We start from the raw sequence: 15,448 nt of genomic DNA, 5'->3' as shown, positions 1-15,448 counted from the left end.
AAGGATGGCAGACATGCATTTTTCTGGGTAACATATTTCTTATTTCTGAATCATTTCCTTTAAAAATGGCAAATGTATAACAGGCACAAATGGCTTATTGAGTTCAATTTACATGGCACAGGCTAAAATACAAATGTTTTTGTGACCCCAATCACCGTTAGGACAAATGGTGCGATTAGACCAGAATCCAGTAGGCAATGCGGGTCTGCAGCAACACATATTGGAGCCACTGGGATGGATTGTCGTTGAAAAATGAACGTTCATTCTATGCATGTGTTGAACATACTGTATAGTTGATATATTATTAAGACTAAAGCAAATATTTTATGGTAAACATGAAAATTCTGTTTTATGGTTACCTTCAAAGCAATTTCTGTGTTACACAGTACAGCAATTCTGTGCTTCAATGCACTTTCCTCAGAAAGACCATTCATCTCAGTGGTCTCCATCTTCTGGGTCTATCAGTAAAAGGACACTTAAAGTGCAAAGTCTAAATGTAGTTATTTACTTGTCTGGCTGTCTATTGTGAACAGGGCTCATAACTAGAAAGACACGGAGACAGTCAATGTGAGGGGCAGAAAAAAATATTTAAAGGAGTATTTAGCCAAAGGTGTGACCAGAAAATAATTTATTAACAGAATATGTAGCTGCGTTTTCCCAAAATTACCAAAGTTTCAGCTTCAACTCAAAAAATGGGATTCAACAAAAGCCTGATGCGCAGAAATGATTCCACAGACAAAATATCTTCATTTTAAAGGTTTAGTTAAGTTTCAAAGTAGAACGGTTCACACAAAAAAAAGGAAAATTAAAATAGCAAAAAAAGGAAAAATTAATATTAAGAAAAGTTCAATTCACAGTTTAATCTTGTTACATCTCAAATCGTTACTACTTACTTAACATTTCTGAACCATTTCAAAACGGTCAGAAAACTGTATGCAGAAAATGGGTCTTTCAAGTCCCTCTTTACCAGGACTTGTTCTTTCCACAACTAAGCTTATTATCGCACTGTTTCTCAGTTATAGTAAGAAGGTTCTATCTCTTACTAACTTATAGGGGGAAAAGACTATACCATAATTTATGACTATTTAAATTAAGTAAAAATGAATACGAGTTTAACTTTCTAAGATTGGCTCTTACAGGATATTTGTCTGTGTGTCTGTGTATCTGTGTGTCCGTCCTATGTCTCCGTCTTTCCAACATCACAAATATTTGTAGTAATAAAATGCATTGCTTTTATCATTCCAACAGATGGCACATCACAAACATTAACACTGCTTTTACCAGTCTCATACCAAATGGCATATAATAGAAACAAATGCATTATTTCATTCCAACAGATGGCACATCCAATACATTTACAGTAATGTATTTTAATACTACATGTATTTGTGATGCTCCATCTGTTTTAATGACAAATGCAATGCATTTTATTACTACATGCGTAACAAAATACATCCAATAGATGGTGCCCTGCAAGTATTAACACTTAGATGGGTAGCACAGCCAGTGAATGATAAATTCATAAGGACTATGCCATTCTTGGGCATTCTTTATATTCTTCTTATTATGATAGAAATCCTACAAGATTTTTTTTCTTTTTTAAGTAACTGGGAGAGAAGCTGTAGTTAGAAATCAAAAAAGAGTCAAAAACCAGGAGGTCTGCTGCGCTGTTACCAAAGTCAAAAATTAAAGTTAAATGTCATACAAGAGTTGAAAGCAGGTAAAGGATATTAAAAGCATGGAAATGATTGAGAAAAGGGAGTTTTGAATCCTCAGACTCAGATGAGGCAAAATGGTAAGAAAAACAGTGAGCTTTTAACCGGTCATGTTGTTACCCGTAGCTCATGACATATGAGGACAAGTGCCTGACAACGTGGAACTGTCCTAATGATGGGATAGCAAAACTGGGCATGATATAAATAACAAAAGTGGTGGTGGGGAAAACGGCCCAAATCAATCAAAAACACCAAAAATATGAGACAAAACTGCCAGAATCATACTCAAGGGCTAAAAAAATAAACTCAGACACGTAAATGTATTGATCTCCAGTTTTTATAAATTGTGCTTTGGTTGGTGCTTTTGGGACTGTGTACTGTGTACTGTGTAAATAAGACATATTAGACGTTACAAATATCATATTACTAGGCGCACTTTTATCCTCAATTTTTGTGCACTCCATGTGTACATCAGGCATGTAAGTGTAGGGAATGAGAACATCAAAGTGCCCATTCATAACATCTTTTTTTTTTTTATCCCCTCAAGTGCCTGTCCAAAGTCGTACAATGTCAGCCCGAATCTGTACCGCTAAGGATGGAGTTTCATGCACTAAATAAGCTATAGATGAGAATAAGCAAGCGCCATCTCCCCTGATATTTGCTACGCGGTGAGGCATTTGTACTCCATCTGCGCCACCGCCGCCCCCTTGCAAGAGGTAACAAGTGCATTACATGTTAGCCACATGGTGTCCTCTGCACTCTATCTGTACAATTCATTGATTAGGTCACTATTCAAAAAAGGAATTCATTACAGAAAACTTTTAAGATGATTGGTAACACCTTAGTTGCTAACGGGTCGTGACAAACGTCGATACCTCAAATGACCACAATCTGATTGATAGTCCTGTTAGCTTAGGGAGTACGTGACTTTTTAAATGTATTATTTTTATTCTTATTTTACAAGACATGTGAGTTCCTTTTCAGGTTTATACTGTTTTGAATGAAAAGGACAAAGACCTAATTTTTTATGATCCAGGAAACTTAGTACTAAGTACAAAATATAGAGGAATGACCATGACCAAAATATAACATTTTCTCTTAGGGGTTATATAAAAAATTAAAAGTTTGCATGCAGTTTGTGTGAGGAACTTGCAGATTTGGGTGTGACTGCCGATCCTAATATGATGTAGGAGACCTTCTGTGACAAGACCCCGAAGGTTACTGGGGGTCGTGTTGATGTTACCGGCGTTCCTAGAAGGAGGTGTTTCATCTCGCAGGGCACCCTGGATATCATGGAGAGGAGTCGCAGCGCATGGCTCAATGGCAACTCTGGTCTGTACCAGGAACTGAGAAGGATGGCTGCAAGGCTCTGAGGGCAGATAAAGAGGTGTTTGTTAGAGGAATCTGTGAGCTGGTGAACTAGCAGAGGGGAGGAAAGGCTGCAGGGATCTGTGGTATCTGGGGTGAACTTCTACAGGCTGGTGGTAAGGCTGTCCTCTTGGCATTGCAAGCAATCTTTGCTTCCATTTGGGAGACTGGCATCATCCCAACTGACTGGAAAATGGGACCTGTCGTCCCTATCTGGAAAGGGAATGTTGATTGCCTGGATTGCGGCAACTACAGGGGGATAACACTGCTTTCGGTGCCGGGTAAGGTGCTTGCTAGGGTCGTCTTCAATAGGATCCGTGATCACTTGCTCACCTAACAGTGACCGGAACAGTCTGGTTTTACACCTAAGAAGTCTAATATCGACTGCTTTCCGGCACTGAGGGTTCTCATGGAGCGCAAACGTGAATATCAGCAGAGTTTCTTTGCAGCCTTTGTTAATTTTTGTAAAGCGTTCGACTCAGTTGATCGAGCTGCCCTGTGGAACCTCCTGAGGGTTTCTGGGATCCCTTGAGGTTGCTGGATGTCATGACTGGCCTGTACATTGGTACTATGAGTGCTGTGTAGAGTGGAGACAGGACCTCTTTGTTCCCAGTTGATTCTGAGGTCTGTTCTGCTCCTACTCTTTTCAATGCCTGTATGAACTTTGTGTTAGGCAAGGTCATGGGGTCCAGCGACTGTGGGGCATCTGTTGGTGAAGAAAGATTCACGGGTCTTAACTTTGCTGACGATGCTGTGATCTTTGCCGTTACCCCCACTCCACCGCCACCTGGGCCGTACAGACAGACACAGACACTTCAGCACGTAGGCGTTTATATAATATAGTATACTTGTTTTATAAACCTTTTAAAAAATGCAGCTTGTATTTAACTATCCAAAATAAAACAAATCCAAACATTTTCTGGATCTTCTCATCCAGTCCTAGGTAGAGTTTGAATGAAGCAACAAGTGACCCTCATTACAGTACATCACTTGAGATGAACACTTCTAGAAGGTTCCAACCACTGCCAACATCCCATCCTTAGACAATATTGTCCCCAGTACTACTCCATCCTCTTCATGACCATTTAATTCTCCCTTACGACTGAGACCCTCTATTTACATGTCAGGCTTATTAACTCTTTTAGGGCTAATTATTTTTAATTTCTTTTGTTCCATTGCTGATTGTTATTTTCTGAAAAGCAATTATATATTTCATATATGAGTCAACATAAAATACTTATTTATGACAAATGGTCACTTTGTTTTATGTTCCATGGGCCCCTACAGTATTTAAGTTCATATACTTATTACAAACCTGTTTGTCTCATCACTCATAAGCCGAAAGGCATTTTCTGCAAAAAAACAGCTTGAAGTAGTCGAGTGGCTGGTAAACCGTAGTGTCCACCAGCACACTGTGTCACTTGATGAAGTCCACTTGCCAGTTTGCCTCCCATGGCTCTATGTTGTCATGCGTGCGTCAGCTACACGAGCGTGTTCAGCACTATTATCAGCTGGGAAGCGATCAGCTGATGCAGGTACCTGTCTTTCATTTTTGATTTCCTGATCACTTGCATCAAAGTCAGAGTTCGTTAAACATCTTGTGTAGTCCTCCCAGGTGAACTTTGGTGTAGGCGTGACAGCTGCACGATCAGCTGGGGTCCGATCAACAGATGCAGGTACCTGACTTTTGTTTTCAAGCTCCAGATCACTTGCATCAAAATCAGAGTTCAATATGTCAGAGCCCAATTCAGCAATAATCCATCCATCCATTATCCAACCCGCTATATCCTAACTACAGGGTCACGGGGGTCTGCTAGAGCCAATCCCAGCCAACAAAGGGTGCAAGGCAGGAAACAAACCCCGGGCAGGGTGCCAGCCCACCACAGGGCGCACACACTCACACACCAATTTAGAATCACCAATGCAACTAACGTGCATGTCTTTGGACTGTGGGAGTAAACCCACACAGACACGGGGAGAACATGCAAACTCCACGCAGGGAGGACCCGGGAAGTGAACCCAGGTCTCCTAACTGCAAGGCAGCAGCGCTACCACTGTGCCACCATGCCGCCCCAATTCAGTAATAATGCACAATAAATAAATAAGTAAATAAATAAGTAATACTCACAGTGTATTTTGCTTTATACATTCACTTCACTCTCTCGTCTGATGCTGCTGCCATTTTAGATGTTTATTACGCTACTCACCCACACACAGGGATTCATTGTCAACAGTCCTCCTAACAAAGAGGGTCTACCCAGAACATAACGGTGAGTTTATCGATGTTTACAGCTTTTAGCGCCTTTTGCCCCTCAACCCCTTATGTCAACAAAAGTCGACATCCGCCCTAAAAGAGTTAATGTGCTGTGGCTCATACTTTATTAAAATGCAAAAATGTTAGCATAGAAACTTCTTCACGGAGATATCTGAGGCACAGAAAACCCCATCGATTCATTCATGTATTTATTTTTTTCGTCAGATGCCTGACTAAGGACTTTGAACAGCGGCCCAATGTCCTCGACCTTCTGCAGCATGCCTTTATCAAACAGATCAAAGGGAAGGAAAAACTTTTACAGAAGCAGTTGATGGAACTTATTGATGTGCATCACCAAATGGGAACCATTGAGAAGATCAGGTACGGGAGTCTTTGATTGTTTTTACCCAGTCACAAAATAATGTAGAAGAAAAAAATGTTAAAATAGACAGTGATGCTTAGCAAGTGGAGTTTTAGACTGTATTTTATTTATGAAATATTTGGTTAATACAGTAGAACCCAGATGATCTGAGGTAATATTAGAACATTAAAGCGATCTGGATGAGAACAAACCATTCAGCCCAACAAAGCTCGCCAGTCCTGTCCACTTTATTTTTCAAACATAACATCAAGTCGTTGTTTAGAAGGAATGATGCTGCTTTGGATAAATTAAAGCTTGGATAACACGGCCACGGCCGTTTTGGATTAAAAATTACAGATTTAAAAGATGTTGCCAATTTATATGAAAAACTCAACACTAGAATCCCTGAAGCATACGAAAATATTTATAATGCTGGTCACCTTAACTCTTTTAGGGGTAATTATTTTGGCCCAAGGCTGAAAATTTTTCCCAATAAACTCAGTTTTCTGAAAAGCACATAAGGCAATGGTTTCACACATAAATCATCAACACATATTTCAGTCATTCAGTCTTATTCCAACCCGCTGTATCCTAACACAGGGTAATGGGGGTCTGCTGGAGCCAATCCCAGCCAGCACAGGGCACAAGGCAGGAAACAAACCCCAGGCAGGGTGCCAGCCCACCACAGGGCACACACACACCAAGCACGCACACACAGGACAATTTAGAATCGCCAATGCACCTAACATGCATGTCTTTGGACTGTGGGAGGAAACCCACGCAGACATGGGGAGAACATGCAAACTCCACGCAGGGAGTACCCAGGAAGCCAACCCAGGTCTACCACTGCGCCACCCTCAACAAATGTTTATTTATGACAAATGTCACTGTGCTTTATATCCCATGAGCCTCTACACTATGTGATATCACATACTTATTACATACAGTAGCATAGTCCTACAAGGTATGGTGACGTTAGAAGCAGCCAATGGCGTGCTTTGCTGTTTTACACTGTAATATTTGTCACACTGGTGCCGCTGTTTCTGGCATCTGTTGCTGCATACTGTGACTGCTGTCTTCACACAGCCAGCCATCATCACCTGACCTTGGCCAGTGGCAGTGAACAGACACCTATACCAGCGGCACCAGAATACAATACAATACAATTTATTTTTGTATAGCCCAAAATCACATAAGGAGTGCAGCAATGGACTTTAACAGGCCCTGCCTCTTGACAGCCGCCCAGCCTTGACTCTCTAAGAAGACAAGGAAAAACACCTAGTAGGGAAAAAAATGGAAATAACCTCGGGAAAGGCAGTTCAAAGAGAGACCCCTTTCCAGGTAGGTTGGGCGTGCAGAGGCTGTCAAAAGAAAAGGGGGTCAATACAATACAATACAATACACATAACAGAACACAAGTAATCCACAATACCATATAATAGTGCAATAGAAATATTACAAGTACAGAGCAGAATTCAACAGTAGATGATGTCGCGTAATACGATTTGGATTTGTGCTGCAGGAGTGCTGTAATGGGCTTTAATAGGCCCTGCCTTTTGACAGACCCCCAGCCTTAAGTCTCTAAGAAGACAAAACTCCCAAAAAACACCTAGTAGGGAAAAAATGGAAGAAACCTTGGGAAAGGCAGTTCAAAGAGAGACCCCTTAACATGTAGGTTGGGCGTGCAATGTGTCTCAAAAAGAAGGGGGGTAAATACAATACAATACACAGAACACAAGTCATCCTCAATACAGTATATTAGTGCAATTGAAATATTACAAGTACAGAGCAGAATTCAACAGTAGATGATATCACATAATAGGATTCGGATTTGTTCAGAGTCCTGGAGACCTCGGTCATCAAGCTGCCTCCCACTATTGGCTACTTCACAGCTGAGTCAGTGCTGGGCCAGCCAATCTGATGTCAGGACACCTCTGCCCCACAATTCCTGTAATCCTCCATCAGACTTTACCTTAGGCAGGCAAAACAACTTGGCAGGTGGGCAGTGGCACCGAGTGCCATATTTGAGTACCGAGAAGAGAAACCGAATAGGTGAGGGTTAGTAACAAATTATAACTATCATATTACTTATGTTTTAGTGCTAATGACCAACAACAGAGATGCAGTCTGTACAGGTAATCAGCAGCTCCAGTCAGGGTGTGCTAAACTGAAGTCATGAGTCTTGAGAATTTGAAAGCTGAGACCGAAGGGGCATCTCTTATAGTAGCAGGCAGACCATTCCAAGGTTTAGGGGTCCTGTAATTAAAAGCATGACCTCCTACAATACGCAGAACAGAATACAAGTAATCCTCAATAAAATATAATAGTGCAATAGAAATATTACAAGAACAACAGTTGATAATATCACATAATAGGATTTGGATAATTCAGAGTCCTGGACCCCTCTACCCAATGATTCCTGCAATCCTCCAACATAGATGACTTTACCATAGGAATGCAAATGTGTGTTAAGGTCTTATTACGTAATAGTAAAAGGGTAATGAAGTGTTACCAGGACTGTTACATAATAAGAGTCACTTGACTTGAACCCTTGTCTGTGTGGGTGCACTTGTGGCTTTTTGAGACTTTTTGTCACAAAACCCTAAACCTAACTGGAAGCTCAGGGTAAAGATTTGCACATCATTATGATACGGGCATTCATATCACCTACAATATTAATAATAATAATAATTCTTTTTTTAGCACTTTCCTCACTACTCAAAATGCTTCATTGACTGGGGAGCCACTTCAACTGCCACTAATGTGTGGCACCCACCTGGATGATGAGATGGCAGCTATTTTCACACCTGTTCTCTCACCACACATTATTAGATGGTGAAGAGATGAGAGATGGTAGCCAGTTAGAGACAGGGAATGATTAGGGGGTCAGTTTAGCCAGAACATCAGGATACACCCTACTCTTTACGAAAGATGCCCAGAGATCTTTTAAGACCACAGAAAGTCAGGACCTCGGTTTTACATCTCATCCGAATGACTGCACCATTTTTACAGCACAAGTGTCCCCTGGGGCATTGGAATCCACACTTAGATCACAAGGTGGCCTCACCAACTCCTCTTCTACCAGCAACCCTAAGCTTTTCTTAGATGGTCTCCCATCCAAGTACTGGCCGGGCCCGAATGTGCTGAGCTTCAGCTGTAGGACCTCTGCCGAATTGCATGTGGTATGGCTGCTTTATTACGTTAACCCAAAGCATCCAAAAAATGTGCCATCTTAGCTGCAACTTAATGAATACCACCTTCAATTTAGGTCATGCATTTTTATTTATCTGCTCTCTCAAAGCCAACCAAAAGTACTGTAAGTCGGGCTTCAAGGGCTGAAGTAGAATTGCAAGTATGCAGCATTTTATTGGGAAGATTCTGCTATTATATTTATCCTATGTTCTGTCAGCCTATTGTCTTTGTTGATTATTATATATGATTTCTCGTTGCTTTCTTTACATAAAGGCCATCTGGAAATTCAATAACTTGTTTTTGATGTAATGGTGACACGTGCAAATTAGTCATTTTATAACCAAGATATAGTGTAACTGGCATCATCCTAATCACTTCATTTCTGTTTGAAGCAAAGACTGGCAATTAAGGAAAAGACAAACTTTCCACAGCTGTCAGCGGGATACAATGTCACTGTGCCTTGTGTTACAATAGTTCAGGGCTTCTTATTATCTACAAAAAAAATTAATAGCAAGCAAGATAATGCTATGTCTCCAATAACATTTTTTTCCCTTCAGTTTGAAGGAAAATTCATTATGCAATCAGAAAAAAAAGAATATTGCTTTTGATTATGCACTAAATAATTGAGTTCATTTTTTTTTTCTTACTTTTCGTTAAAATGATTTACTGGCTAAGCACTTTTTTGCTTCCCTACCTATGTGATGCCTGAGGCTTGGTGTAAATTATAGGCACAATGGATTCAGAAAATATTCAGACTCTGTATACTTTTGTGGTGTTGTAGATTTCATTTGAAATGAATACATTTGTCATGTTTGCCCATCAGTTAAGACGCACTAATGGCAAAGTGAATAGTTTGTAAATTTATTAAAAACGCTGAAATCTCTCAGTCCTAGAAGTATTTCAGACCCTTTGCTGTGGCACTCCAAATTGTGGTCAGGTGTATCCTGTTTGCTTTAATTCTCCTTGAGATGTGTCCAGAACTTGACTACAGTCCACCTGTGGCAAACTGAATTGGTTGGACATTGTCTAGGAAGACACATATCTAAAGATCCCACAATTCACACTCCATGTCCAAGCTATGAAGTCCAAGCTCTTTGTCGACCTCCATGACCAAAATTGTGGTGAGGTAAGAGCATAAAGGAGATGACTATCTTGCCTAATAAGACATACTTGTGTCTTTGGACAGAACTCCAAGCATTATGTCTGGTGATGGCCAGGCACTGCTTATCACCTGTCATGAAGTTAAAGGGACTCTCTGCTAACGTCCATGACCAAAATTGTGGTGTGGCAAAGATGAAGTTAAGGGTATTAAACCCATTTGTAAAGATTTGAGTGCTCCCAGCAGCTCAGTGGCTCAATAATTGTGAAATGGAAGACGTTTGGAGCCTGCAGGACTCTTATTAGAGTTGACTGTCTTGCTAAATTGAGTACCTAGGGCAACAAGGACCTTATTCATGGTTGTGACCAAGAATCCAATGGTCACTCTAATAGAGCTTCAGAAGTCCTCTGCTGAAATGGGAGAACCTGTCGAAAATGATGGCCATCTCAGCAGTACATCAGTCACATGTCTGCGGCCAGACCTTTGAGTAAGGCATTGAAGGGACTCTAAGAGCATAAGAGAGAAGACTGTCTGGTCTGATGAGACAAAAAACGTATCTCTTTGGGCAGAACTCCAAGCACTATGTCTGGTGAAGGCCAGACACTGCTTATCACCTGTCATGAAGTCCAAGGGACTCTCTGCCGACGTCCGTGACCAAAACTGTGGTGAAGCAAAGATCAAGTTAAGGCTACCAGACCCATTTGTAAAGCTTTTAATGCTCCTAGGAGCCCAGTGAATCAATAATAGTGAAATGGAAGATGTTTGGAACCTCCAGGATTCTTACTAGAGTGTCCATCCAACCAAAGTGAGTAACCAGGGCAAGAAGGGCCTTCTTTAGGGTTGTGACCAAGAATCCAATGGTCACTCTAATAGAACTTCAGAAGTCCTCTACTAAAATGGGAGAACCTGTCAAAAATGACGGCCATCTCAACACCACTCATCAGTCTGTCATTGAGCAGCTAGACCTTTGAGTATAAGGCATTGAAGGGACTCTAAGAGCATAAAGGAGAAGACTCCCTGGTCTAATTGTGCAATGGAAGATTTTTGGAGCCACCAGGATTCTTTCTATTGTTGGCTGTCCTACCAAAGAGAGTAACAGGGTAAGAAGGTCCTTGTTCAAGGTTGTGACCAAGAATCCAATGGTCACTCTAATAGAGCTTCAGACGTCCTCTGCTGAAATGGGAGAACCTGTTGGAACGAGAACCATCTCAGCAGCACTTCATCAGTCACATGTTTGCAGTAGAGTGGCTAAACCGTTGGGTAAAAGGCATTGAGGAGACTCTAAGAGCATAAGAGAGAAGACTCTCTGGTCTGATGAGACAAAACACTTATCTCTTTGGGCAGAATTCCAAGCACTATGTCTGGTGAAGACCAGGTAGTGCTCATCACCTGTCATGAAGTCCAAGGAACTCTCTGTTGACCTCCATGACCAAATTGTGATGAGGCAAAGAAAAGTTAAAGGTATCAAACCTTTTTGTAAAGATGTGAGTGTTTTGCGAGGAGCCCAGTGGATCAATAATTGTGAAATGGAAGATGTTTGGAGTCACCAGGATTCTTTGTTTTGTTGGCTGTCTGACCAAAGTGAGTAACAGGGCAAGAAGTGCCTTGTTCAAGGTTGTGACCAAGAATCCAATTGCCACTCTAATAGAGCTTCAGAAGTCCTCTGCTGAAATGGGAGAACCTGTCAGAATGAGGACCATCTCAGCAGCACTTCATCAATCAAATGTTTGCAGTAGAGTGGCAAGACTTTCGGGTAAAAGCTATTGAAGGGACTCTAGGAGCATTGAGGGAGAAGATTCTCTGGTCTGATGAGACAAGAACGGTTTGGCTAGGACTTCAAACACTATGACTGTTGAAGACCAGAGTGCATATGCCGTCAGACTGGTGTAAAAAGCCTTTCAACACACCATGAAGCATACTGTCAAGACAACGCTGAAGTGGCTTTGTGACAACTTTCTGAGTGTCTGTGAGTGGCCCTGCCAAAGACCCAACATAAACCCCATGAAATGTGTGTGGGGAGACCTGAAGATGGCAGTTTGCAGTCGCTTCCCATCCAAAATAATGGAGCTTGAGAGGATCTGCCAGGACAAATGGGATTCACTGCCCAAATCCAGGCATGCAAAGCTTGTGGAGACTTACCCAAGAAGACTCAAAGCCGGAATTGCTGCCAAAGGGGCCTCTACAAAGCAGTGAATTAAGGGTCTGAATTACTTATAGAAATGAAAGATTTCAGTTTTTGATTTTTTATAAATTTAGAAACCTTTCTGAAAGCATGTTTTCACTGGGGCACTGGGTGCAGATTGATGGGCAGAAAAGGCTGTCAGGGATGCCAGGGGCCATGACCCGGCCGGGACGACGGGAAGGACCGGATGTGGGTCTGCACCCACCCTGGATCACGTGGGGGTTTCCTTCCGGGTTGCTTTGGGGGCCACGGGTACAGGGCATGGAAGCTCCACCCTGTAGGGGCTCGTGGTCACCGCCAGGAGGCGCCCCCACGTGATCCAGGGTGGGCACAGACCCACATCCGGTCCCTCATGACGTCCCAGCCGGGTCATGGCCCCTGGCATCCCTGACAAGACAAATGTGTCTATTCAAAATTAACTCTACAACACAACAAATTGTGCAGAAGGTGAAGGGGTCTGAATACTTTCTGAATTCTGCAAATTGAAATAGCAAACTGGGAGAAACGTAAACCCCACAAATGAACACCATGAACAGGCTGGGAGTTTAACCATGGTCCATGAAGCTCTATGCAGCAGGAAGGATCCCTGAAATGTGGTGAAAACTATAAATAAAACTTTGAAGCAAATTTTCAGGTTAATGAGTTACAGACGCTTCTCATCCAATCAAAAGGAACTGCATAGGATCAGCCAGGAAGAAGGGGATAAAATGCTGAAATGCAAGTGTCCAAAGCTGGTAGGTTCTTCTGGAGACTATCCCAGCTAGTATAGGGCACAAGACAGGAACAAACACTTGACATGGTGCCAGTCCATCGCAGGGTGAACACAAACACACCAAGCACCTAAGTTGAGACAATTTGGGATCACCAGTCCACCTAACCTGCAAGAAACCTATTTTGACAAAGGGAGGACATGCAAACCCCATGCAGGCAGGACCTAGAGCGCAAACTGTGGTCTCCTTACTGGGGGGTAGCAGCATTACCACCATGCCACCCATTACCAGTAGTCATAATAATTAAATAGATGCAGTTTGAACAACATGTAAAGTATTCTTCAAGTTCTTCATGTTCAAGTCAACTGGACAACTGGAATTCTCCCCTGTTTGATTATTTATGTCTGTTTAGATTGGAGTTTTGATGCTTGCTGAGAAGAGAAGTGAGCGCAGAACTTTTACGATTGCTTATTTTCTCCCAGTCGCTGGCCTATTTTACAATTATGGACTTTTAAATGCCAGCCTTACATTGCTTACAGTGCATACTAGTGTTAAGTACACTTGTTCATTGATGTTGTCCGTATGCTCAGTGCTAAAAAAAGAAAATCAAATTACACCCCAAAATGACACGTCCACGAGTCCAGGGTTTTAAAATTACAAACAATGAAGGTCTAAGATACAACTACCAGCAGTAAGTATTGGTTACTATTTTAGAAGGTAAAAGCTGAGTTTTAAAGTAATCACATAACCATCTGTGACGTTAAGATGACTGATTCTGAGGAATAAGCACTTCATTCTCTGGGGTAGGAAAAGGAAAATGAAGACAAACTTTCACTTTTAATAAAGAAAATAACAAGGAGAAAGCCCAAAGATTGAACACAGAAGAGGACATAACGAAAGGTATGAGAACTCAATAATAGCAGCAGCTGATGATTTTATAGTGCAGTTTCATTGTCTCTGAACTTTATTCATATCCACACTTTGAGCTATATCATTTGTATGAAAACGTGCTATATAAATAAATGTTGTTCCTTTGTTGTTTAAATTTGTATACCTAGCTATCTATTTTGTGCAAAAGTTAAACTATGTTTAAATAAGAATGGAAATCGGGTTTTAAGAGGTCTGCAGTTTTTGAGAACCTGCAGCAGGGACCACTGCATGTTATTTTGCTCTTTGACTTTACGAGTCAGCCAGACTGTTTGAAAGAGTTGGGATTTGGACTCAACTTAGCCATGGCTCACCTCTTAGTGCTTGTTCACTTAAAGATCACTGACATTTGTAAGGTTTGTTGGATGCCTGATCGTGCTTCAAGTACACAATGAAGATGAGGATCCCTAGAGTTTAGATTAGATTACTTCTTCCTCTTTCGGTTGCTCCTGTTAGGGGTTGCCACAGCGGATCATCTTCTTCCATATTGTCCTGTCTTCTGCATCTTGCTCTGTTACACCCACCATCTGCATGTCTTCTCTCACCACATCCATAAATAATTTTTTTACCGTGATATAGCGCTTTTCTTAGTCTCCTTTCTGAGCACATCTAGAGTATAGTGTAAGCCTGCAGGGATAGGCAACCTATGGCACGCATGCCAAGCGTGGCACACGGAACGATTTTCAATGGCACTGTGATTGAATTGAAATATATATAAAGGGTTGGTGAGAAAAGTGAGCAGGAGGCTTTGCCCCCTTGTATATATATATATATATATAGTCAGTCAGTCATTATCCAACCGGCTATATCCTAACTACAGGGTCATGGAGGTCTGCTGGAGCTAATCCCAGCCAACACAGGGCACAAGGCAGGAAACAAATCCCGGGCAGGGTGCCAGCCCACTGCAGGGCGCACACACACACTCACCAAGCACATACTAGGGACAATTTAGGATCGCCAATCCACCTAACCTGCATGTCTTTGGACTGTTGGAGGAAACTGGAGCACCCTGAGGAAACCCATGCAAACAGGGGGAGAACATGCAAATTCCAAGTAGGGAGGACCTAGGGAGCGAACCCAGGTCTCCTAACTGCGAGGCAGCAGCGCTACTCACTGCACCACCATGCCGCCCGCCACCTATATATATATATATATATATATATATATATATATATATATATATATATATATATGTGGTGGGTTGTCACCCTGCCTTGTGCCCTGTGTTGGCTGGGATTGGCTCCAGCAGACCCCCGTGACCCTGTATTCGGATTCAGCGGGTTAGAAAATGGATGGATGGATATATATATATATATACTGTATTATGTATAGGGTGGTGTTTGACACAAACTCAGCAAAACTGCGAGAGAAAGTTTTAAGTGCCAGGACTAAGGTAACATTAAATACAGCCATGGACATAGCACGAGATGGCACCAGCACAGCTGGGAACCTTCGATGCATGTACACCGAGTGGCTCACGTGAACTGACGCAGTGCACAGATAAAAAGCAACAGTTCCAAAGAGGCTGAACAAAAACCGAATTACACAATTGAAAAGGCAGCAAAAAATATGAAGCGTCTGATAAGCATATTCATAAATCCAAACAAAGCACACGGTGGAAAAAGTCAATGTCCCGCTAA

The 15,448-nt window shown here is 41.8% G+C and overlaps 1 protein-coding gene across 2 annotated transcripts in view; it reads left to right on the top strand.

Annotated features, from left to right (window-relative positions):
- Nucleotides 1–15,448, top strand: part of myo3a (myosin IIIA) — a 390,102-nt gene that overhangs the window by 142,998 nt on the left and 231,656 nt on the right. The window contains exon 8 of one of the 2 annotated variants that reach the window (XM_039753913.1): nt 5,563–5,718. In XM_039753913.1, coding sequence (XP_039609847.1) covers nt 5,563–5,718 — 156 coding nt within the window. Of the gene's footprint in view, nt 1–5,562; nt 5,719–13,667; nt 13,782–15,448 lie in introns of those variants that run through there. The other variant, XM_039753915.1, reaches the window with a different exon arrangement.

This window comes from Polypterus senegalus, chromosome 5, assembly GCF_016835505.1.
Source record: "Polypterus senegalus isolate Bchr_013 chromosome 5, ASM1683550v1, whole genome shotgun sequence".
Classification (NCBI taxonomy): domain Eukaryota; kingdom Metazoa; phylum Chordata; class Cladistia; order Polypteriformes; family Polypteridae; genus Polypterus; species Polypterus senegalus.
Note: the sequence above shows the minus strand (reverse complement) of the source record. Positions and strands in the feature narration are given on the sequence as shown.